At 39.3% G+C, this 26,858-nt stretch overlaps 1 protein-coding gene across 2 annotated transcripts in view; it reads right to left on the minus strand.

The window, feature by feature from the left end:
• Positions 1–10,844: 10,844 nt before the first annotated feature.
• Positions 10,845–26,858, minus strand: part of dync1h1 (dynein, cytoplasmic 1, heavy chain 1) — a 62,358-nt gene continuing 46,344 nt past the window's right edge. For both annotated transcript variants that reach the window (XM_026919087.3, XM_026919088.3), the window contains exons 64-78: positions 26,158–26,233; positions 25,918–26,078; positions 25,644–25,755; positions 25,504–25,564; positions 25,241–25,364; positions 24,845–24,958; positions 24,544–24,714; positions 24,109–24,326; positions 23,915–24,018; positions 22,410–22,618; positions 16,609–16,762; positions 12,914–13,056; positions 11,845–12,013; positions 11,547–11,671; positions 10,845–11,437 (exon numbers count right to left, since the gene is read on the minus strand). In XM_026919087.3, the coding sequence (XP_026774888.2) occupies positions 11,309–11,437; positions 11,547–11,671; positions 11,845–12,013; positions 12,914–13,056; positions 16,609–16,762; positions 22,410–22,618; positions 23,915–24,018; positions 24,109–24,326; positions 24,544–24,714; positions 24,845–24,958; positions 25,241–25,364; positions 25,504–25,564; positions 25,644–25,755; positions 25,918–26,078; positions 26,158–26,233 (2,070 nt within the window). In that variant the 3' untranslated portion in view covers positions 10,845–11,308. The remainder of the gene's footprint in view (positions 11,438–11,546; positions 11,672–11,844; positions 12,014–12,913; positions 13,057–16,608; positions 16,763–22,409; positions 22,619–23,914; positions 24,019–24,108; positions 24,327–24,543; positions 24,715–24,844; positions 24,959–25,240; positions 25,365–25,503; positions 25,565–25,643; positions 25,756–25,917; positions 26,079–26,157; positions 26,234–26,858) is intronic.

The raw sequence follows: 26,858 nt of genomic DNA on the forward strand, positions 1-26,858 counted from the left end.
AATCTACAAGACGTCTCATCCTTTCACTTTATTTAGTATTCAAAGCCTAAGTTTATGTAGGCACCGGGTACGCGTGCGTTTTACATGGAAATGAACTATTGCAGAATAGCGGGATTAGGCGGCTCATTCTCGGCTCAGATATCTAGGCCAGGGGTTCCCAAAATTTACTCAGATGAACCACTTCAGTCTACATATAAAGAAAAATATAATAGTAAATAAAATCAAACCAGTTTCACAAGAAATAGCGGAGAAGTTCAAATCAGTGATATGAGGCAGAGACAGACACGCGCTGTGAGAATGCGTCATCTTTTATTATCCTGCACTCGTCTCACACAGTTTTACACAACTGTACACAACTTCTGTGCACTTTATGTAATCTCGCGTTGCACCATGATCCTGGAGAAACGACATTTCGTTCTGATGTATACTAGCTGTGTAGAGGAATGACAATAAAAAACACTTGACTTGATTTAACTTGATCTTTGCCCTAGTTACAGAGACAGCGTTGTGTGGTTTTTAAAAAATGCCTTCCAACACAAGTTCACCCGTAAAACCCTGTCGAGGTACAGGTTATACGGGATACGGGGTCAGCCCTGACCCTGGCAATGAATATAAGGCAAAATGTACAGTTTACCATGGAGCTTTTTCAGGCGCCCATGATGAACTACCTGACCTGAAACAGTTTGCGGCATGTGATAACCCTGTCTGAGCCGCTGAAGGGCACTAGACAGTGGAATCACTGAATTCCTTTGACCTTTGACTCCCCCCGGATGCGGGTGTGGTATGTTGTTGTTGTTTACTAAATTTGTATGTAGGCTACTATTTTTATGTATTGCAGGTTATGGAAGTATTTTCCGGAGAAATTTCAAAAGCCTATTTGTGGACGCATAACTTCTGACATGATCGGTGGACGGGGGCAAGATGACTGCGGTTAAACCAGCCGCTCTTCCTGAAACCACGGTTAATCTAGCCACTCGCGCAATTGAGGGGCGCGGCTTTTAGACACTTAGCGGTAGTAACACCGAAAGCGGAAAGCGAGCGCCCGCGAGCTCCTATTTTCGGTGTTACTACCGCTAAGTGTCTAAAAGCCGCGCCCCTCAATTGCGCGAGCGGCTAGATTAACCGTGGTTTCAGGAAGAGCGGCTGGCTTAACCGCAGTGAATCAAAGGCATGGAAGAGAAAAAGGACGAAGATATCAGAACACATATACAAATCCTTGGTAAGATTGCCCCAGATAGGGAATCAAAGATGGAAGGTGTGGTTGACATTGTGCACAGGCTGGGGGAAAAGATGGATAATAAAAACTGGAATGCCATTGTTCTGTTTATTCAAAGGTAAGTGAAGGAAGAGATCTGGCGACGTAGCAAAGGCTCTCCTATCTGCAAGGTGGAAGGAATTCGTTTTGCTGAAATGCTACCTCGAGAAGATTTGGAAGAATAAGAAAGCTGTGGCCACGGGTCCCAGGAGAACTAGTGGTTAGGCCACAACGCTCTCACCGCTGTGGCCCAGGTATGATTCCCGGCCAGGGAACCAGTGCGCTCTCAGTGGTGGTCTCAAGCCCGGATAAAACTGGGGAAGGTTGCGTCAGGAAGGGCATCCGGCGTAAAAACTGTGCCAAATACACGGACAAATGATCCGCTGTGGCGACCCCTAACGGGAGCAGTCAAAGAGGAACAACAACAAAGAAAGCTGTGGCCACAAATTGAACAAGCAAGGAGAAAATATGCTAAGAAACCTTGCTTTTTTCCGAGGTCCTCATGGATTCATCGAAGGTCGTCGGATTGGAGTCGACGGGTGAAATCATGTGGTTTTGACTGTCAGGTAGTGGGAAATTGAAATGGGACACTGGAGCTCTATCTGAAGATTGCAGTTCACCCAGATATTGTGAGACTGGTTAAACAAGTGGTTCACTTACAGTTCAGTTCTTTCTTATTTTTCTTTCGTTTTCTGTTTCCTCTTTTTCTTTCTCTATTATAGCGTTAATGGTTAACGTCAAAATTGTGTTTTGTTCACTGAGTGCTAGGGGTTTGAAGGACATTGTGAAAAGAAAAGCACTTTTGGACAGAGACAGATGGCCTCCCAGATTAAGCAAGAGGCGGTGTAATGATATTTTCGATTGTTTGAGGACAGAAGATAGTTTAATTGAGGTTTGGAGAAGCTTAAATCCTAAAATATTTCTCCTGGTTTAAGCCTAATGGAGAGAGCAAATCTAGAATTGATTATTGGTTGGTTAGTGATAACATTTTAAAATATGCCTGACAATCTAAAATCTCTAAAGTGCCCTTAACAGATCACTGTTTATAGATCTTATTTTAAGAACCCATGTCTAGGGAAACTAGAAATAAAGGTCATTGGAAGTTCAATGCCAGTCTCTTACAAAATGAAGAATACTGCACTAAGATCAAGGAACTAATAAGGGATATTGAGAAAAAGGAATCTTTTGAATGCAATTTGGGTACGTGGGAATTTATGAAATTTAAAATTAGGGATTTTTCCATAAATTTTTGTAAGAAATTTAACAGGAAAACAGAGAATATGACAGTAATTTATTTTGGGGAAATAAGCCAATGCCGTACTAATCTGGATTTAAACAGCCATGAAAAAATAGGGTGATAGAGCTTCAAGGCAAGTTAGATCATTTAAGATCTCCAGCCAAATGGATTGAAGAATGTGAAAAGAACTCCTTATATTTTAGTAAGTTAGAAAAAAGCAGACAGCAAAGAAACTCAATTATAAGTATACCATCCAAGGGCTGGAATGCAAAGATTTCAGAAGGATAGAAAAATAAGAATTTTTTTTGTTATACTCTTAAGTTATAAGTTTTATTGAACTCCAGAACAGTATTCCACATATTGAGGATTCCTTTAAAGTTTTATGTGATTTAGATCTTAGGATTGAAGAATTGGATTCAGTTGTCTTGCAGATGGCTTTAAACAAATCTCCAGGGACGGATGGCTTCACTAACAATTTCTATAAATGGTTTTGAGAGGATCTAAGAAATCTATTATTCAAAGCCATAAAGGAGTGTATAGGGGAGAAATAGTTGATGGCAAGTATGAAACAAGACTTAAATACCCTGATTCCTAAATCTGGTAAAGATAAAACATTCTTAGATAATCTGAGGCCAATCACTTTGCTTAATACTGACTATAATTTTTTTTTCTGGAGCTATTGCTGCCTAGGCTGAAAAAAGGTATTTTGGCCATAATTAGTGACACACAGTCAGGATTTTTGAAAAGGTCAATTCACAATAACATGACACTGGTTTTAGATTTACTTAATTATATTGATGTGGTTCAAGGGAGTAGGGTTCTTATTTTTTTAAATTTTTATAAAGCATTTGATGCCCTTGAACACCCATTTATTTTGAAAACATTGCATCATTTTGGTTTTGTAGAAAGATTTATAAATATAATAGGAATGCTGTATAATGGAATCAACAGCTATGTAGCTCTAGGACATGGCACTTGTCCAAGATTTGCGATTAAGAGGGGCATTCATCAGGGATGTGGTAGCTCACCATTATTGTTTATAATGGTTGCAGAGTTGTTATCTTTATTGATCAAAAATAATGGTATTGAAGGGTTAAAGGTGTTGAGTAGGCAAATAACAATAAATCAGTTGGCAGACGACACAACTTTATTCTTAAAAAATGAACATCAAATTCCCCTAGCCTTACAATATGTTAACCAGTTTTCTAAAGCTTCAGGTTTACAAGTGAACTTAGACAAATGTGAAATGTTAACTTTGCATAGTTATACTCTGCAGTCATTATATAATATCCAAATTAAGAGGGAATGGTTAGAATCCTTCACTCAAAATAGACACTATTTTAGTTTTATTGTCTCCAGTACAATCTTTCAAAAATTGGGAAGAATAGACTTTCTACTATGTTGTGACTTTGACTACACCTTTTTACTGGTGAAACTCTCAGCCTTCCATCAGCAATCGCTTCTTTATTGGAAATTCTTATACAAACATAAGTTTACTCCTCATAACACAAACATTTGGTAGAAAGTCTGTGTATTTAGAGGAATGGAGATCCAAAGGGATTTGGGCTATTGCTCATTTTTTGAATGTTAATGGAAACCTGTTACTGCATGAGAAGTTTTGTGAGAAATTCCAATTTCAATGTACTGTTAGCAGTTTTAATAGAATGATTAGAGCCGTACCAATGTCTCTAATATCAATGGATAAAGAAGACAGTTTGCACTCTAAAGTCTCCCCAGAAATAAGGCAGCTCTGCACAGAAGGAATTGAATTTTATGACAATAATCCAACAGTGTTATTAGAAATATTCTTTTTACAGACATGTTACCCGAACCCTGTAAGAAGGAAATATGTGCTTAAGGAATTTGGGGTGGTAGAGATTAAGAAAATAAAAATTATTTGTCATTTCCACTTAAAGAGGTGAACTTCAAAATTTAAAATGAGATTTAATCCAGTGAGTGAATTTTTAAGATCAAGATTCAACTTTGATGTGAATAAATGTGTATTTTGTGAAACACATATTGAAAATTTAGATCATGTTTTTTTTTTCACTGTGAATTGGTGCAACCTTTTTGGAGAGATATGTGGTGCTGGTTACAGTCCAGGGAGATTGAACTTCCACCCCTGACAGTGAAGATAATCAAGTTTGGTATTTTGTTTCAAAACAAGGAATTAGATTTTGTGCTTAATATCTTGCTGTCACTTGGAAGCTGATTTCACTTTTGTGTAAGTATAAGCTAATTTGAGAAAGCCCTGTGTGTGTGTGTGTGTGTGTGCAGAGGTTAGCCATAACATTAAAAACCACTGAGAGGTGAAGTGAATAACATTGATTATTTCATTACAGTGGCACCTGTCAAGGTTTGTGATATATTAGGCAGCAAGTGAACAGTCAGTTCTCAATGTTGATGTGTTGGAAGCAGGAAAAATGGGCAAGTGTAACGATCTGAGTGACTTTAACAAGGTCCAAATTGTGATAGCTAGACGAATGGGTCAGAGCTTCTTGTGGGGTGTTCCTGGTATGCAGTGGTTCAATTAAATTATACTAAAACTCATAAATTCCAAAATTCTCCATAGTATAGTCCCACCCCCAAAACTGATTGGATGGTTTCTGTGCAAGGCATTGGAAATACAAATGCAAAAATAATTGCGATTGCATTTGAATTTTGGCAGGCTCCACACGCTACGCTGAGGAAGTGAAATAGCAAACGAGGTAATTGCTATTGCTATTTTGATCTGACAGGGTCATAACTCTTAAGACATGGGAAATTAGGTGTGAGTGAGCACCGTGTTCTATTTAAAGAACAGGGATCTATCAAAGTCTGATCATCACAACACATGTTTGTGGATGTGTATAATGGCACGAACAAAGAGGATTTCTGAGGACCTCAGAAAAGAGTTGTTGATGCTCATCAGGCTGGAAAAAGTTACTAAACCATCCATAAGAATAAAGTTAATGTTTTGGAATGGCCAAGTCAAAGTCCTGACATTAATCCAATAGAAATGCTGTGTAAGGACCTGAAGCAAGAAGTTCATGTGAAGAAACCCACCAACATCCCAGAGTTGAATCTGTTCTGCACTAAGGAATAGACTAACATTCCTCAAAGCCGATGTGCAGGACTAATCAACAGTTACCTGAAATGTTCAGTTGCAGTTCTTGCAGCACAAGGGGGGTCACATCAGATACTGAAACAAAGGTTCACATATTTTTGGCACTAACAGATATGTAATATTGGATAATTTTCCTCAATAAATAAATGACCAAGTATAATATTTTTGTTTCATTTGTTTAATTGGGTTCTCTTTATCTACATTTAGGACTTGTGTGAAAATCTGATTATGTTTTAGGTCATATTTATGCAGAAATATAGAAAATTCTAAAGGGTTTACAAACTTTCAAGCATCACTGTACATATGGGTAATCTAAGTGACTAAAAAGCAATGGAATAGTCCTTGCACTAACTCAACAGTCTAGTGCAGGGGTGTCCAATCTTATCCAGAAAGGGTCGGTGTGGGTGCAGGTTTTCATTCCAACTAAGCAGAAGCAGAATATAAAAATAATTTGATGTGAAATCAAATACAGTTCCCTTTTTCCAAAAAAAAAAAGGAAGTTATAAAGATATTATTTAAAATATGAGTAGGGCTATATAAAGTTTAAAAGGTACATCAACATTTTACCCTTATGGAGGGTATCAATTTTGTGGCTCAATATCTTAATATCACAGAATTAAATAGAACTATTAATTCTAAAGTCTCGCAGTAAGAATACAGAAGCCTAAGATGTCTGAGATGTACTATAGAGTACATTCTCTATAATATTAGTAGCAGTGGTGGACAGTATCATGCAATTTGTACTTTTCTCCAAGTACCTGTACTTTAGTAAATTATTTTCCATTTTTACATTTCAAAGCAAAATATTCTACATTTACACCATTACTTTCTGCAGCATGTCAACCATTACTTATCTCTCTGAAGTAGGCGAGGACTGGATTGGCTAACAAAGTGTGTTGAATACAACACACTTGCAAATTGAAGCAAACCAATCATAGTGCAATGCACATTTTAACTGACAGAAAGCTAGTTGTTTATTTATAGTGGCTTGTCTAGTTGTCTAGTTACAGTGGCATCCAATAACACACATTCCTGCTCAAATGTGCTGTTGAAAAAGTACTCATCTCTTAATGCCCCCTTCTTTCCCTGATGCACACTGCAGCTAATTTTGGACAATATTTCATCTTATGGATGAGTACTTTTTTATTACCAGATTTGAGCAGGAATACATGTCATTGGATGCCACTGTAAATAGAAAAAAATGTTTGGAAAATGTAAAAAAATGTTTTTCTCCTTTAACTTCAGGTGTATCATGCTTCACTAAAAATATTTAGCTCAGAATGCCTTTCTAGAACTAAGTTACAAGAGTAAGAATAAGAAGATAATTTATTTGAAATCCACGATTTCATGATTAACATGTTTATTCATGCCCTGCATGACCCCCAGGCAAGGCACTTTTGGGAGTGAGCAGAGGGAGATACGTACCATCTTGTTTTGGTCTGCAGTCAGATAAGTCTCTAGAAACTAGTCATCAAAATAATAAAACTAAAATAACTCAGTACTTTTATGTTTGACACTTACACTATATGGCCAAAAGTTTGTAGACAACTGACTATCACCATATGTGCTTGTTGAACATCCCATTCCATGGATATTAAAAGTCAGTTGGTCCCCTCTTTGCTGTTATAACAACCTCTGCTCTTCTGGGAAGGCTTTCCACTAGATTTTGGAACAGACTGTGTGTCCATTCAGCCTAAAGAGCATTAGTGAGGTAAGGCTCTGATGTTGGGCGAGAAGGCCCAGGGTGCCATCAGTGTTCCAGTTCATCCCAAATGGTGTTCATTAGAGTTGAGGTCAGAGCTTTGTGCAGGCCACAACCTTGGCAAACCATGTCTTCATGGACCTCACAGGGGCATTGTCATCCTGGAACAAGTTTGGGCCCCTTAGTTCCAGTGAAGGGAAATAGTAATGCTACAGCATACAAATACATCCTAGATAATCGTGTGTTTCCAACTTTGTGGGAACAGTTTGTGGAAGGCCCATATATATATATATATATCTCTGGAAGAACTCGAGCACAAAACTCTGACCTCAAGCCAACTGATCACCTTTGGGATGAACTGGAACACCGAACACCTGACCTCTCTAATGCTCTTGTAGCTAAATGAACACAAATCCCCACAGCCATGCTCAAAATCTAGTGGAAAGCCTTCCCAGAAGAGTGTAGATTATTATAACAGCAAAGCGTGGACTAAATCTGGAATGGAATCTTCAAGCACATATGGGTATAATGGTCAGGTGTCCACAAACTTTTGGCCATATAGTGTGTGTGTAATGTAATATATATATTATAATGTGTGTGTGTGTGTGTATACACACACATATACACATAAACAGATTACACTCACAGAGACATATAAATATGTATTGTCTGCACAAGGGGGAGGGAGACAAACAGCTGCACATTTCAAAAATAAACACACTGAAATATTAGCATGCAGAAGAATCTAATATGAATATGCATACATGTAGCCTCCAGTACAACTGAAATTGAATGAAAAACTTTGTGATTCCTGATACACTTGCTCGTTCTGTGGAAAAAAGAGCATTTTAGTATCTTATTTCTTAGAAATAATAAATAAATGTTTGACGATACATGAAGGTCATAGAATATAATTTATCTCTAGGAGACAGTAAATTTTCCCAAAACCCAGGGAAGTGTTTTGATTGGCCAACATGTAGTGCACCAAATTAACATTAATATAGAGATTTCCACAAACAAGTAATAAACTGTTGTTTACTGATAAATATCATGATTAAAATATTATGACCCTATGCAGTTGTTTAACACTAGAGAACACCACAAACAGTAAATCACCAAAGTGTTTTTCTTAATAATGGGACTATGCTTTGTTCAGCCAAAAATGCCATTGTGCCATAAACAATGCATCATTCTATGGAATGTGTGAATGTACATACAGCTGTATGCAGCCTGTCCTTACCCGCAATTAACACCTACCCATACTGATTTCCTATTTTGTTTGGAGGGGATTAAACAAATTGTAGGCTGCAAATAGTTAATTTGAGTAATAATTGTTACGTTCCCCTCTTGTCTAGGGGATTGTGAGGGGAAGTAGCAAATGAAAAAGCATAAAATTAAAAGAAACGGCAAGAACACACTTCAGTCCTCTTGCTATTGTCCCAGAGTGAAGATGACACCAATTCAGACATATACAAAAGTGGAGATTTATTTACAAAAAAAAAAAAAAAAAAAAAAAAGGCCAATAAGTTTAACATAAGGAGATAGAGAGCAATGGCTCAGGAGAGAGCAAGGCCTAAAATAACAAACACAAGCAGTTCTCTAACTAGGTTAGGGAGCAGCACTAACTTACCTCAAACACCCAAAAGAAGAGAAATAAACAACATAAAACTTCCCTCAACTCCCTAACTGAAACAAAAACAGGGATGAAAGTAGTATCTAAAGAAAAAGGCACTCTCCCCCTACAGCTTCCCTTTTTACTCTCAGCAAAATACAAACAACTGAATTCAAAAGAACATGATCTTGTACTTATCTTAAATAAGCAGAACAAGAACAAGCACTACCTCCAGACACAGTTCACAACTGTAGCACTATTAGCCACTGCTAATTCACAACTCAAGCTCAGGTTAGCAACTATAATCCTGAAACCACTAAATTCAGTCTGGAGCAGGGGAGAAATGTGTCTCTCTCTACAGCATGCACTGGACTGCCACAATATACTCCACTCTCAGTCTCAGGCACGCTCTCACAACGAGCTACAGGTGGTGGTGATTCTGCCTGAGAGAGAGAGAAAGAGAGAGAAAGAGAGAAAGAGAGAGAAAGAGACTGCGCACAATCTGTAGCACGCAATACAAGACAATACAATATAAGACACATGCAAATGCGAATAAATAAAAAAAAGAATAACTTATGTCCAAGGACATAACATAATTATCAATATTTTGAAACAGACTAACTGACCAGTCTACACAAATAAATGCACAAAAAAAAAAAAAAATTCAAAAAAATACTGTTTAGGCTTTAATGATTCTCTTGACCAAAAAGTCTATATGAAGTGCAACATGTGAGACATATCCACAGGGGCACTAATTCCCACTGTTTCTAAAATGTTGTGTATGGCTCTATGCATAGATCAAAGCTACCCAACAAATATATGGCCAATTTCCCATCAAGTATTTATTTATAAATCTCGGTTTCTGCCTGGGAAATATTTTTGTTCCTATATTACAACTCTCATTCATTTTCACCAAGTCTTTCAGGGTCAGGGTGAAGGTGGTTCCGTCGCCTATCCTGTTAACACTGGGCGCAAGGCAGGAGAATTAACCCAAGATGGGATATTAGTGCACCATACACACACATTCACACCTAGGAGCAATTTTAGTAAATCCACCTAGCTGCATGTTTTTGGACAGTGGGAGGAACTTATTGCAGTTCTCTTCTTATTGTATATATGCTACTGCTTGCCAAGGTCTACCTATCCTAAATACCATTAATTTGGTAAACTTATGTCCTCTCCTGAACTGGGTTAGTTTACAGGTGGAGCACATATAGCTTTTGCTACATAAACAGTGGAGAGCTATAGTTTTTAATGTTCACGTGGGTGAAGCTGGAATGTCATTTCATATACATTTCAGAGACATGTTTTGATGCATTTTTGTTTGAGGACAACTGGAATTCCTTAATATTGCTATTTTTGTGTAAAAAGATACAATTTTGTCATTTTTTGTGAAAGCTGTGCATTGTAGTTGTATAAAAATAGGATAATACATGGTAGAAGTATTGTGAGGTTAATTTCAAACAAACAAGAAAAATTACATTCCTCCTGGCACAGTTGAGTTTGAAAATTTGGTCAAGTGTTCCTTTTAAAAGAACTCTGTAAATGATTAATCTCTGCAGTTTCTTGTTTCATGCACCCTGACATATGCGTAACCCATGGGTGCAAAAGTAACCCTTTTTCATAACAAAAAAAAGTCAAATTTTCACCCCAGGAAGGGTGGAAGTGGCAATCTCTTCTGGGAAAGTGCCCCTTTCTAACAGAGTTCTAGGATTTTAGAAAAGGTTAACTTTGCATTGCCACATTACAGATGTCTTGCTAATAAATGTAAACCTATTTAGCTTATAGGCACAAAGTAGTTGTTGGGCTGCTACAGTGAATAATAATTACATTATAAAAACAATATTCTTTTATATTTTAGGTCAGTTTTACTTTCTTAGTGTAGCGTGACATTATTTAGCAGAGTGATCCAAGAAAAACAGTAGTACAATAGACAGGTAATGTATTTTATTTAGAATTCAATACACATTAGTACGAGTATGCAGATATTAAACACAATGAGTACGCATTCAAGGCAATTTCATAACTCACTTCCTCTGACTGAATTCTGAAAGCCAGCAAATTGTTCTAACCAGAAGTCCATTCCAACAATGACTTTAAATTATGAAAAGAAACAAGCCCAAAGAAACCAAACATGCAAAACTTTAATCAACATTCATTGCTCTGTCTTAAAGAACATACAGCTTCCTTCTTTTAAAAACCCATCAGGTTTCCAATCTCCAATCAGTGGATAATCCATTTATCAATACTTCCTTGACTTTCTAATCTCTTAAGATATATTGTTTCCAATGCAAGGTTACATATTCAAAGTAGTTACCTACCAAGCTTTGAAGAATTACAAATGATTAGGAGACAATTAGGAATTACATTTAACAACAATTAAGCCAAGCAATAATCTACTCAGTGCAGAGGACAGCCACACCACGCTCGTAAAAATTGTGTGGGTCTTCCTTTGTGGCAATGTCAAAGTCCACTGTAAAGATAAGATCTGTACGAGTGAAGTTCAGGTACACTGGGAGGGTGACCTGAAGATAAAGAATAAAGGAGGCCATTTTACAATGAGATAAGCTGTTCAAGTTATTATACACATGCATGCTTAGGCACAAGTGAAAAAATGAATAATTGAGGCCTTACCATGTTCCTCTTTTCCACGTTGCTTTGCTTTACCCATCGCAGCTGTGTGAGAGGCAGCTCAGTGGAGATGGCAGTGGATAGAGAGAGCTTGTTGTTGGTGCAAGTGGCTCCCTGCAGCTTCAGGCCTACACAGAAATAGATATCATAACCCGTTCGAGTTACAAGCACAATACATCATGTTGAAAAGAGAGGCAAATGTTCATATTTCAGATGAAGCGGCATTGTGAGCTGCACAGTAGAAAATATTCCTCAGTGAAAATGCGTTCACCATCTTGAAAGCTAGCACTGTTTTACTCACCCTTGATGCCAAAGCTGCAGGCGTCAAGTGCTGCACCCTGTGCTGAGGTGACGTTGACCTCCAGAGCGAGTTCCTCCAGAGACCAGCTGTTGGCTTGAGCCACATATTGACGAGTTGCGGTGATATAGGCCTCTGGCACAAACAGGCTGCCCAGGTTCACGTGGATATTCTAAAAAACATTTATCATTAGCCTCAAACTACTTGTGTGTGGTGTGTTTAAAAGTTTTGTTTTTTTTTTATCTGCAAAAGCAAAATTTAATAATCCATGTTTGTTTGGGTTCAGTTACACTACAGTGTATATTTAAAATATAGTCAACCTGTCCATGCAGGCCATCTAAATTTAATACTAAGTTCTTCCAAGTTTAATGTCACTATTAGGGCTATATATAAAATAAACCTATTGAGAAATGATTTTAAAGAGCATGTGATGAAACAAATTACAGAATTATATTTCCATGGAAATGATAAATTACTATTAATATTGACAACAGTCACTTTTTGATATTTTAGAGCTTTTTGTAGACATATCAAGTTTGATTTCATGGCCACTTTAAATTAGGTATATAATGTTAGGATCTGTGCCACTGTGAAATGATTTGAGAAATGACTATAAGCCCTCAAAGAATCCATATCCAGATTTTTATAAAGCAGCCATGTGTATCCATTGTTAAAAGCACTATATAAATAAAACTGAATTTAATTTAATGGATGTCTGTTTGCTCTACTCTAGAATAACTTATTGGTACTTTCACTATTAGACTGACAGCTTCAGTCAAAACAGTCATAAAACAGTCAAAAAGCTGTAATAGACACATTTATAAAAGTTGTCTTTTGCCCTTCTCGGGACCTCGGAGATCACATCTGTAACACGAGGGTCATGATCCAGGCTCTCTCTCTCACCAGGAAGAAAACAAAACATCCACACAGCATAGAAAGCCAGTGCTCAACCTGCCTAATGTGTTTGCAAGTTAAACTCCACTTCTGCTGATGGCAGGACTGGTGGCTTCCAGAATTGCCTGGAGAATCATGCTTTAGGAATGTACTTTGTTTAATTGTTTAAAGAGTTCACCTTCAGCTCTTTAGCACCCCCACTGGCTGCTCCCTGTGAGATCTGCTGCAGTTGTTTGATGCGTTCACTGAAGTCAGCCACCCACTGGATCACAGTCATAGATGCAGGGACAGTGTAACGGCACCAGCTACGGGGCAGAATGCCTGGGAAAACCAAAGAATTAATTCACAAAGTAAAACCAATTTACGAAAATTTAAGACAATTTAACCATTTAAGAAAAATTAATAAAAATATACACACACACACACACACACACACACACACACACACATAGATACACACACACAGTCAGGTCCGGAAGTATTTGGACAGTGACAGTTTTTGTGATTTTGCCTTTATACACCAAAAGAATGGATATGAAATAAAACAATCAAGATGTGATCAAAGTGTAGACTTTCAGCTTTATTTTAAGAGGTTCCACAAAAATATGGCATTTACCATTTAGGAATTACAGCCATGTTCAACAAAGTACTTTCATTTTCAAGGGCTCAAAGGTATTTGGACAAAGTGACATAATTGTAAATATAACCATAATTTTAATACTTTGATGAAAATCCTTTGCAGTCAATGACTGCCTGAAGTCTGGAGCCCATGTTCTCAAAACTCAAGTTCTGAGTTTCCTCCCTGGAGATGCTTTGCCAGGCCTTCACTGTAGCCACCTTCAGTTGCTGCTTGTTTGTGGGTCTTTCTGCCTTCAATCTTGTCTTCAGTAAGTGAAAAGCATGCTCTATTGGGTTGAGATCAGGCGACTGACTTTTATTCCATTTCTTTGCCTTCAAAAAGTCTCGAGTTGCTTTCGCAGTATGTCCTGAAGCAGCGTCCTATCAGTTTTGTAGCATTTGGCTGAATGTGAGCAGAGAGTGCAGCCCTATACACCTCAGAATTCATCTTGCTACTTCTGTCAGCAGTCACATCAATAAACACCAGTGAGCCCGTTCATTGGCAGCCATACCCATGCCATAACACTGCCTCCACCATATTTGACACATGATGTGGTATACTTTGAATCATGAGCTGTTCCTTTCTTTTGCCATACTTTTCTCTAACCATCATTCTGATACAAGATAATCTTGGTTTCATCAGTCCAAAGAATCTTATTCCAGAACATGGGAGGCTTTTTTAGATGTTTTCCGGCAAAGTCTAATCTGGCTTTCCTGTACTTGAATGTTACCAGTGGTTTGCACCTTGTTGTAAACCCTCTGTATTTACATTCATGAAGGCGTCTCTTGATTGTAGATTTTGACAATGATAAGTCTACCTTCTCCAGAGTATACTTGACTTCTGTTGATGTCGTGAAGGGGTTTTTCTTCACCAAGGAAAGGATTCTGCGATCCACTTTAGTTGTCTTCCGTGGCCTTCTAGGCCTTTTGATGTTCAGAATCAGAATCAGAATGAGCTTTATTGCCAGGTATGTTTACACATATGAGGAATTTGTTTTAGTGACAGAAGCTCCACAGTGCAGCAGAATGACAGTGACAAGACAAGACACAGAAAATAAAAAGAATAATATACAAATATACAAATAGACAATGTACAAATAGCAAAACCACAATATACAAAATAGACAATTTGTATGTACAGATTATGTGCAAATTTGTATGTACAGGTATGTTATGTGCAAATTTGAAAAGTAAATAACTATGTATGATAAATAAATGTATGATAGTGTTGTGTGCCATGTTTTTGTCAAGTGTTCATGAAATGGATTGCCTGAGGAAAGAAACTGTTCCTGTGCCTGGCCGTTCTGGTGCTCAGTGCTCTGTAGCGTCGACCAGACGGCAACAGTTCAAAGATGGAGTGTGCTGGATGTGAGGGGTCCAGAGTGATTTTGCCAGCCCTTTTGCTCACTCTGGACAAATACAGTTCTTGGAGAGTGGGAAGGGGTGTACCAGTGATTCGCTCAGCAGTCCGGACTATCCTCTGTAGTCTTCTGAGATCGGATTTGGAAGCTGAGCTGAACCAGACAGTTATTGAGGTGCAGAGGACGGATTCAATGATGGCAGAGTAGAACTGTTTCAGCAGCTCCTGTGGCAGGTTGAACTTCCTCAGCTGGCGAAGGAAATACAACCTCTGCTGGGCCTTTTTAACAATGGACTCAATGTGAATGTCCCAATTCAGGTCCTGAGAGATAGTGTTGCCCAGGAACCTGAATGACTCCACTATTGTTACAGTGCTGTCCATGATGGTGAGTGGGGGGTGTGCAGGGGGTTCCTCCTGAAGTCAACTATCATCTCCACTGTTTTGAGCGTGTTGAGCTCCAGGTTGTTAAGACTGCACCAGACAGCCAGCTCTTTTACCTCCTGTCTGTAGGCAGACTCGTCACTGTTCTGAATGAGGCCAATAAGTGTGGTGCAAACTTTAGGAGCTTGACAGAGGGGTCTTTGGATGTGCAGTCGTTGTTGAGCTCACCAGTGCTTTCTTTCTTTTTAAGACTGTACCCAACTGTTGTATTTTCCAAATACTTCCTGACCTGACTGTATATTCTTTATATATATATATATATATATATATATATATATATATATATATATATCTATCTCACACACACACACACACGTCAAGGGGTGGGATGTATTAGGCAGCAAGTGAACAGTCAGTTCTCGAAGTTGATGTGTTAAAAGCAGGAAAAATGGACAATCATAAGGATCTGAGCTACTTTGACAAGGGCCAAATGGCTAGACGACTGGGTCAGAGCATCTCCAAAACAGCAGGTCTTGTGGGGTGTTCCTGCTATGCAGTGAACTGATGACATGGGCGCCCAAGGTTCACTGTTGCACATGGGGAGTGAAGGGTAGCCCGTCTGGTATGATCGCACAGAATAGTTATTGTAGCACAAATTGCTGAAAAAGTTAATACTGGATATGATAGAAAGGTGTGAGAACACACACTGCATCGAAGCTTCCTGCTTGTGAGGCTACATGGCCACAAACCGGTCAGAGTGCCCGTGCTGACCCGTCCACCGCCGAAAGTGTCTACAATGGGCACTTGAGCATCAAAACTGGACTATGGAGCAATGGAAGAAGGTGGTCTGGTCTGATGAATCACGTTTTCTTTTACATCATGTGGACGTCTGGGTGCATGTGCGTCGCTTACTTTGACACATACCACCTACCTAAACATTGTTGCAGACCAAGTACACTTCTTCATGGCAACAGTATTCCCTAATAGCAGTGGCCTCTTTCAGCAGAATAATGTACCCTGCCACACTGCAAAAATTGCTCACGAATAGTTTGACGAACATGACAAAGAGTTCAAGGTGTTGACTTGGCTTCCAAATTCCCCAGATCTCAATCAGATCGAGCATCTGTGGGATGTGCTGGACAAACAAGTCCAATCCACAGAGGCCCCGCCTTGCAACTCATATTGCTCAGTACATTATATTCAAACTGGGGAACACAACAGCATACATCACATTTGTCACAAGTTAGTAAAGCAACACAAAAATCCCATCCTCATACACCCTGATAAACAGTTACAGCACTGAGAATCTCAGCAGAGTAAGAAATTTGTTTTTCCATGTGTCATTTTCATTTGCTGTCTGAATCTGGGGTAACCAACAGTTTTGCACAAAGCAACAACAGAATTGTTGACATTCAATTAGCAGCCTAATACTGACAAGGTGCCTAATTTGAAACTTATTTTACATTTTTACATCTTTTTAATTAATAAGAATTGCTCTAGCATTTGTAACCCACCTTTGACAAGGTCATTGATTAGTGTTCGTAGAACGTTGGTCTGCTTCTTTTTGCCCTCACACACCTGAACAACGTCAGTGAGGTCCTGACGCACTTCTTGCAACATCCGAGCGCCCATCTTTACCTCTCGCTCAAAGAAACGGAACAGAGGATCCTATAGTTGAAACGGCAATGGAAATAATGTAGAGTCCAAGTTAACTATGTATAGTACATGAAAAAGTTATAACCGTTTAATACCACTGCACAGTTCTGACAGCACATCCGGTTGTTAACATGAATGATCGGTTTATATTAATGCATGCATTCTAATACTTTATTCTTCCTACAGTAACAGATCATATACAGGCACTTGTATGATAGACGCTCCAGAAAACCTAAGACCAATAAAAATGGATTTAAAAAGAGCAGTCATTTAACAAATGTTTTCCAACATTTCAGTAGTTACAGCAGATATTTGGTCTACCTAGCACACATTTTTTTTTTTTTTTTAAATACTTACAGGCTCGCAGTTTTGCTCAAAATAATTTTTCGTCGTTTCCTAGTGAGCCGCCAACTTCTCAAATGGAGACATTGTTTTTACAGAATCCATTTACCAAAATAACAAATTATCACAGCTAGAATGTGATGTTTCATTAGAGCATCTAAAGACGGCATGGGAAGATGACCTTGGAATAGATATCGAAGACTGGCAATGGGATAAAGCACAAGAACAAGTTCATTCTTCTTCCTTGTGTATTAGACATGGTCTAATGCAATTCAAGATCCTACATCGACTTCACCTGTCTAAACTAAAGCTCTCTAAGATGTTTTCCTCTGTAGACCCACTATGTGATAGGTGCGGTCAAACTCCAGCATCACTTGGACATATGTTTTGGAGTTGTCCTAAGATTAGTAATTATTGGATTTCAGTTTTTCAGTTATTGTCAGAAGTGTTGGGAAAGCAATTTGACCCAGACCCAATTTTAGCTGTTTTTGGTGTCAGTAGTGATAATATGGAGCTATCTAAAAACCAGCATATAATGCTTAGATTCGTTACACTCTTAGCACGTAGATTGATTTTGCTCAACTGGAAACAGAAAGATCCACCCCACTGCTCGGCATTGATTAAAAATGTTATGTCCTACCTGCAACTTGAAAAGATCAGATTTTCCCTAAAAAAGAAAACTAAAAATTTTTATGCAGCATGGAAGCCTTTTATTAATTATTTTAATAAGAAAGCAATAGTTGAACCCTAATGCAAGCAACCCCCATGCAATACATGCATCAACTGGTCAGGTCTAGGCTCAGCCTCATTGTGTGGCAATAAAATGAAGTCAGCTGAGCACCTGAATGTACTGAATGACCAGGTTATCCCGTCAATGGACTTTTTCTTCCCTGACGGCACAGGCATATTCCAGGATGAAAATGCTAAGATTCATCAGGCTTAACTTGTGAAAGAGTTGTTCAGGGAGCATGAGGAATCATTTTCACAAATGAATTGGCCACCACAGAGTCCTGACCTTAAGCCCATTGAAAGTCTTTGGGATGTGCTGGAGAAGACTTTACAGAGTGGTTAAACTCTCCTGTCCTTAATGCAAGATCTCAGCCAAAAATTAATGCAGCTCTGGATGGAAATAAATGTTGTGAAGTTGCATAAGGTTGTTGAAACAATGCCAGGATGAATGCGTGCCGTAATCAAAGCTAAATGAGGTGCAACAAAATATTAGATTGTGCGACTTCTTTTTTTGGCCAGGCAGTGTATTAAACTAAAATTTCTAAAGGTCTAGGTTATGTAAAATTCAAACAAGCTTTTTAATTTAAATCAAGAGTGTACATGCTAATTTAGTCTTTTCTCTTGTCCATCTACCTCCACGGTAGTCGCAAACTTATGTTTTCCTATTAGAGTTACTGCTGAATTTTAAAAACTTCTCATTTAGCCTTCAAACCTACAGAAATAATTTTCTAGATTAGCGACTACTTTTGAATTTAAGATCAGAGTTTTTGATTTGAGAACTGGCTGATGACAACAATCACGATGATGACAGAACTTTTTAAAGAGAAACAGAGCTTGTCAGTCTGTTTATTGTGACTGTGCATGAAATCTCTAAATATTTTGCAGTTTCACTTGGAAACCTTAGAGACAGGGATGCTTTGGCTCTGATATGCCATCTAGTGAATGTCACACTTAATCCTCCGCATGTACATAAGGTACGCAGGAGAGTACGTGAACGATGTCGCTCGGGTTGCCGCCACTTCTGCACACACATACACGTCGCCATGCCTCAAGCAGAAACCAGACTCCCGTTTCACATGGGGCTGTATCACTCCACGCCCGTGTGGACTGTTGTTCTACAGCACAATACTTCCCAGTAGACTCGTAATTGCAAGAAATATTCCTTTGGTTTTTGCATTACACATTCATGTGTTACTGACATAATAAAATGTCCAAATGTTACAGAAGTCCTAAATTACAAATCGGTACGGTTGTCAAAGATTAGGGTTGCAGAAAAATCTTAATGTCCATTTGGTGTTGTTTGCCCAAAAAGTTCGGGAACCCCTGTTTTAAGGGTAGGTTAAGTATACGAATTTGTAACAAGAAGGACTTCTTGGTGGGGGAGGCTTTTTTCCCCCTGTTTCTATGAATTTACAATTGTATCATTTCAACATCTTTAACCATAGAAGAATAAGGATTTGACATTGTGTGGATTATTAAGTAGAAAAGATAAGTTGACCCTGTTATTTTATTTTTTTAAGTAAAAGACTTTTAAAATGTATCATATTTATGAATTAGATAGACTTATATGGTTATTTATTTAGACTTAAGACTTAGACTGTAAATTGACATTTACAGAATGTAAACTATCCTATTTATGAATTTTAAATCTCTGAGAATGGATGAGATATCAGCATGATTAGATTAATTTGCACTGAAATGATTGGGGCTAGTTACATAGCCTAACATAACAGTTAGCCTGATGTTAGCTAGCTTGATAATGCCCCAGTTACTAGTTAGCCTAAGAGGCTAATTATTTTATGCCTTTTTTTTAGTTAATGATATTCAGGAAAACCACCATCAATCACTCAGATATCTAAAAAGAACATTACATGCAATACATAAAAAATTATTAAACAACATAATACTACACCCCCATTAGGGGAAGTCTAAGGGAAATGGAATTCCACTCATGTACCTTATCAACTCAGTAAGGGACAGCACATTGTTCAACACAAGATGATCCCGTATTATAAAGGACAGGTGGCAACCCTACTTTTAAGTAGAGCTGTGAACTCTTGAATTGAATGGGGAGAACTTTTTTTTTTTTTTTTTAAACATGCTAAGTTATCACTTCACTAATTAGACCAGAGATGGTAAATAAAATTAAAAATCTATGAATGTCTGTGAAAACTCTCCCCTTTCTGACTTAACGTCTCTAGCCTTGTAGCTAGTCTCTGGTCCCATTAGCTGCCTTAGCAATTTACATAAATGCATGTAACTGGAAAAGTTGCAACAGAGGATCTGCTACAGAAGGTACAATGGTTCATATTTGAAGCAAAGTCTCTGAACTTTTTTCATGCATTGAGCGGTTCTGCTACAGCAGTTTATCAAGTACTTGGGTCTGTCCACTGAAATACATTGCTGGCTATACATCCAGGCAGCTGATGACCCGTGCTGTAGACCCTCATCAGTGGTCAGTCTGACCACAGGATTAACGTTGTTTATACACTCGTACCACCACAACACCCACAAATATACCAGTGTCACTGTTGTGCTGGGAATTGGTCCTCGATCGTTTCCAGTGATGAATAAGGTACAGGGGGAATTGTGCAGAGCAGATAATGGCCTTGTCTATTACTGGTATATTTACTGGTTAATGAATTTATGTTCTTAATATTTACACTTTTAAAAAATTTTTTTTTTTTTTTTTTTTTTTTACTTTCACACATTAACTGCCCCAAAGTGCATTAAATGCATTAAATGGAAAATGAATGCAGAAAATGGAAAGCTGGCATCAATCCATTCAGGTTTTTGGTATACAGTTTTGGAATTATAGTGACTACTTACTCTTATGGCATCTAAATGACGTCTAAATAAATAAAAGCCTGAAACATTTTCCTTATTCTTTTCCACAGTCCTTGCATGGGAAATAAGGAGACCGTGGTGCACGTATTTCTGATGTATGGACTCCATAATACCCCTTTCCTTCTTCCAATCTTTGCAATATAGCTTACAACAGAAATAGTTGTGTACATCATAGGTACACTACGCTGTATCAGATTTAATTTAGAATACACTCATCCACTTTATCAGGAACACCTGTACATCCGTACAGTTATCTAAATCAGCCAATCATGTGGCAGCAGTGCAATGCAAAAAATCATGCAGACAGAGCTCAAGAGTTTCAGTTAATATTCACATCAAACAACAGAATGGGGGAAAAGTGTGCTCTCTGTAACTTTGATCATGGCATGGATGTTGGTACCAGAAAGGCTGGTTTGAGTATTTCATAAACTGTTTCCACAGAATGGTGTGAAAAACGAAAAACCATCCTGTGAGTGGAGGGCCTGCAGGCTGAAACACGTTGTTGATGAGAGAGATCAGAGAAGAATGACCAGACTGGTCTGAGCTGACAGGAAGTCTATAGTAACTCAAATAAGCACTCTTTGCAACTGTGGTGAGCAGAAAAGCATCTCAGAATGCACAGCACATCAATCCTTGAGGTGGATGGGCTACAACAGCGGAAGACCTCATCAGGACCACTCCTGTCAGCCAAGAACAAGAAACTAGACAGTTGAAGACTAGAAAAAGACCGGGTGATTTTTTTTCTAATCTTCACCTGTCCAGTTTGAGTGAGCCTGTGCCCATGATAGCCTCAGATTCCTGTTCTTAGATGACAGGAGAGGAACCCAATGTGGTCTTCTGCTGTTGTAGCCAATCTGCCTCAAGCTTTGATGTGCATTCTGAGATGCTTTTCTACTCACCATGGTTGTAAAGAGTGCTTATCCTTCTTGGCAGCTTGAACCAATCTGGACATTTTCCTGATCAACAAGGGCGTTTCCATTCACAGAACTCTCGCGCTCTCAATGTCTTTTGTTTTTCACACCATTCTGTGTAAACTCTAGAGACTGTTGTGTGTGCCAGATGATCAGCAGATTATGAAATACTCAAACCAGCCCTTCTGGTACCAACAACCATGCCATGGTTAAAGTCACAGAGATCACACTTTTACTTCATTCTGATGTTTAATGTGAACTTTATAACTGAAGCTCTTGACCTGTATCTGCATTTTTGTATTGTGCTGCTGTCACATTATTGGCTGATTAGATAACTGCATGAATGTGCAGATGTACCTAATAAAGAGGATTGTGAGTATATGCTATACAACAAGATCATGGAGACCATGGAGAATTTTTTAACTAGCACAATCTGGCAACCCCATTAACTGTTTCATCCACTGCTCCTCTGAGCATGAGGCAGCATGATTCCTGCCCCAGTGGGCCTCTATTAGCACTTGTTGTAGGTCCCATTTTTGCTGACCAGGTGCAATAATAACTCTGTGGAAGCTAACTGGGCAGCGAGTGTTCTGCCCCCCAACGGTGAAACATCAAATCAATGGAACATTGGATTATAGATACCATCACTGGTCTCTTAAGAGGTAATTAGTATTTCAACAGATTTTTAAAAAGTATGGAGTTGTGAATGAGGACTTTATGAAGATTTACATTTGTTGAACGTTGATATCCATGGTTCCCCAATGGACAAGCCACCACCGGGCTTACTTGTTATGGTTACAATGTAAGGACTGTGGTGTTGCAGAACTCACCTTTATGTTCTCCACGGTACGCTTAAGTGGATTGACAGACAGAGGGATAAGCTGGAGCCAGTTGCATGCAGTACTGTGCAGCGTCCTCATCCATGCCGGTTGGGCATCTGAGGATGACGCTGTACGCTGTTTCTTCTCTGTCTCGTAGGCCAGGTCGTCCTCATCCTCCAACATCTGCATTTTCAGCAGCTTACCCATCATGTCTGTGCCTGGGGAGAGCAGGGAAGGGAGGCAGGACCATGGCAGAGGGTGGTGGAGGTGGACAGGAACAAAAATGGATGGAACCAGAATCGCCCCAATGGGAATAAAAGAGGGAGAAAAAATATATGGTGGCTGACAAAGTTGCAGGGATCATTTGCTTTAACTCCAAACCCAGTAAAGAAGAACTTGTAGGCAAAAAGGAGCAAGCAGCTTGGTTCCAACAGGCAAATGGGACATCACACACTGCATATTTCAGGGATGTCATGCATAGTGGGTGAAAACTTTAAGTAGGTTTAACAAACAGGTTTGACAAATCATTGTAAAGAGGTTGGAAGCTAGAATGTGTTGACATGATGGCAGTGAAATACAGCTGCTGGAGGGTCAGGACACAGCCTAGCCCTCAGCAGGACACACGCACTCCATATGTGTATGGTCAGAGTACAGCTCCTGGATGGTACCTCTTGCTATTGTCTGGCATAAAGATCTAATATCCATATTTTCATTGAATGGATTAAAACAGAAAAAGATTGACTATATGGGCAAAAGCTTGTGGACACCTGACCATCACACCCATATGTGGGCATTCCCCAAACTGTTGCCACAAAGTTGGAAGGACACTTTGTATGCATTAGCATTACAATTTCCCTTCACTGGCACCAAGGGGCCTAGTCCAAACCTGTTTCAGCATGACAATGCTCCCATGCACAAAGCAAGATCCGTGAAGGCATGGGTTGCCAAGGTTGGAGTGGCTTGCACAGAGCTCTGACCTCAACCCCACTGAACACGTTTGGGATGAACTGGAACACCGACTGTGCCCCAGGGCTTCTCGCCCGACATCAGTGTCTGGCCTCGCTAATGCTTTGTAGCTGAATGGAAATGAAAATCTAGTGGAAAGCCTTCCCAGAAGAGTGAAGGTTATTATAATAGCAAAGGGGGGACTAAATCTGGGATGGGTTGTTCAAAAAGCACATATGGGTGTGATGGTCAGGTGTCTGCACACTTTAGCCATATAGTTTACAAAGGGGTGACTGAGTCAATATGAGCTGCCACAGATCAATCACATGTGAGATTGTGTGTTCAGCTCAGGGCACACCATGGAAACAAATCCTGTATAAAATGTTTGATCTGTTTAAGGCCTTGTAAATGCTGACAGAATGTGTTAGAGAAAAGACTTTGAAGAGGAGAATGATTATTAATAGAAGAGATATGAGACAAAGGATATCAATGGCAATCAGAAAGAGGGGTGGAAATCCACCAACCACAGACATGAAAGACAGAGAGAGAGAAGGGATGAATAACCGCACCCTGAGTGGTGAGAAGAACTTTCTCAGCGTTGCTTGGCAAACCCAGCCAAGATGGAGTCTGAGTATCTGGTAGCATCTCCACCCAGTGCATGAACTCTTCACGTCTGTAAAACAAAAACATGTTATTAATTCTGAAGGTATTAAACCCCTTAAGGTGTTCTAATCCTATGTAGCAGATCTCATTTTTCACTGACCGAATACCATCTGGCATTTTAATATCCTTGTGGCCATCCACTTTGAGTGCCAGCTTGAACTCGCTGTCAAAGCTGCCAGTTGTAAAGATGCGCTCCAGGAAAGTGTTTAGAAGGCGCTGGTCAAATTCGTTATCAATTCGTCCTCCATATATAGACTGGGCCATCAGGGTCTTCAGTGCTGCCCATGGTATCTTGTCAGGAGAGATGTTTTGTCGACCCTGTTACAGACAGAAGGGGGGAAAAACATACCCAGAAATCCCTTATTGTGTATTTTTTAAGAACCTTACATACAAATACTCAATACAAATAATGTCTATGGGCTTATGAATAACCAGCAACATGGATGTCATTTGAAAAATCCTTGGTGTGTATTACCCAACTCCAGTAAACATTTGAATCCTCTCATATGTAAGCAAGATTTAAATGATTTCAGACCTTAGCAGTGTCGTCCAGCCAGGTGTCGACGGTGTCACAGGCCGAGCGCAGGTCAGACTCTCCAAACTCGTACTTCTTGGACCAGCCAAGTGGCGCATAACGGAGACGTTCCTGGATGACTGCATGGAACCAGGCCAGGAGAAAGTACAGCCGTGCACGCTCATTAGGAGCCTGCAACAGAGGGCATGGCCGCTTAGTAACTAAGGTTTATACCTAAGACAATACTAGTAAACTAAAAACCAAATAGGCAAAAAAAGAAGATTTGTTAAAAGAAGCTATGTTGTTTGAGCTCAGTCTTCACCTTGCACATGCGAGCCACTGGAATACTGCTGAAAGTCCTCAGCATGTTTGCCTTCACGCCAGGAGGTGGCTCAAAGACAAAGATACGACCAGCACGCAACAGGTTCACAGGAACCTGCAGAAGACATTGTCATAAATCGGTATTATCACGTAACAGCCAAGTACCTCTAATCATTGATTATTGTCCAGATCTGCTGGACTTGTTAAATGCAAGCTGTTCACAGAATCAAATGAGGTTAAATAATTTAGATAACCAGACCATCATATTTCATATGATTTTTGGCTTATCTTAAACTATCAATTTAATTAAACAATGACATAGAATTCTAAGAGAAACAGCCATTTTTAAACTAATTAAACACAAAATTGTAGTCGGACAGACAGCAGCATGGCTGACCTTGGGGTTGATCTCCATGGTGAGGAAGAGGCGGAAGCTGGCGTGAGGCTGCATGGAGTGCAGCTTCTTCTCCAGCTGCATGAGCCAACCAGGAGCCAAGTGTACATTCTCCAACATCACCCATCTATTTGACAACACAAAAAGAAGAGTTCATATTTGAGCCTATAGAGGTTAATAGCTCTCGGTGATTAGACTCACTGAGGGGCAGACATCTTAATATCCCAAGGTTTCAGAGAAATCTGACCACTGGAGGTTTTGCCCACCTTCCAGACTTGACCGCTGTGTTAATGTCTCTGTCAGCCTTGTTGAAGCCTTCGGCAGAACCTGTGCAGAAAAATAAAGCTGATGGATTGTTCATCATTGTAAGACTGTTGAGACTACAGGTAGGAGGCTGATTTCTTACCAATGGAGATGGAGGTAATATGTTTGTTTTGCTCAGCAGCCAAGTCTCTAACCAGGCCACTGGCATCATAACCAGGCACAGAGCACATAAGCACTGGAGTTCCTGGCTTAACCTAGGAAAAGTTCATTATGCAGATTACAGATACTCTGACTCACAGTTATGAGGGCTTACAGATATTTCAGCAGACTTGCATAAGGAGAAGCTGTAAACATTTTTGAAATATGGAATAATTTTGGGAGTTAGCACAAACATAGTCCTTAAAGCCAGTCTCTACCTCACTGTCCACAATGTTGGCCAAGTCCAGTGGCTGTTCAATAATGGACATGAAGCTCTCTCCCAAGACCTTAGCTACAAAGATGGAGGACATAGCTAGCAGACGATCCGGTCGGAATGCCTGGATTAGGAGCAGCTGGTGCACAGCTTGGCCAATGGGAGCTAAAGGACACAAACACAAGCTTAAAACATTTGATAAGTTTATTTGAAACTAGTTCACAAAAATGCTACAACAACTTACTGGTTGTCTTGTCCTCTGCCCAGAGGTATGGCACAGAGAGCTCAGGGGAGTTACTCTCTACCCACATGAAGAATTGCTGGAACACACAAATGACAAACTTTATTACTACTCATTCTGTATGACCTCCACGCATTACCCTCTAAATATTTTCAGGTCCACAGATTTTTGGACATTAAAAAAGGTTATAGTTATTTCAGCTGCTACCACAAGATATTGGAGTTGAAATTAAATACTGAATATGACCTCAAAGTGCAGACTTTCAGCTTGAATTTAATGGTCTGTATATCCAAGTCAGGTGAATGGTGTAAGAATTACAGCACTTTTTTCAATGTGGTCGCCTGTGTCCCCTGCAAAGTGCCATTCAATGAGTTTTGAAGCATTTGGCTGAATCTGAGCAGATTACATAGCCATATACAGTTCATACAAGTCATCCTGTTGCTTTTGTCAGCAGCCACATCAATAAATACAAGTGAACCAGTTCTAATGCCAACCATACATGCCCACACCATAAGATGTGCTTCAGATCATGAGCAGTTCCTTCCCTTCTTCATACTGTTCTCTTCCCATCATTCTGGTACAAGTTGAACTTTGTCAGTGACAGCTCTTTGGACTTCATATTGAAAGTTAACAGCAATATATTCCAAATGCAAGTGCACAATTGAAATCAACTCTAGACCCTTTATCTCTGCTTAATTGTAAGG

Source organism: Pangasianodon hypophthalmus, chromosome 10, assembly GCF_027358585.1.
Source record: "Pangasianodon hypophthalmus isolate fPanHyp1 chromosome 10, fPanHyp1.pri, whole genome shotgun sequence".
NCBI lineage: Eukaryota > Metazoa > Chordata > Actinopteri > Siluriformes > Pangasiidae > Pangasianodon > Pangasianodon hypophthalmus.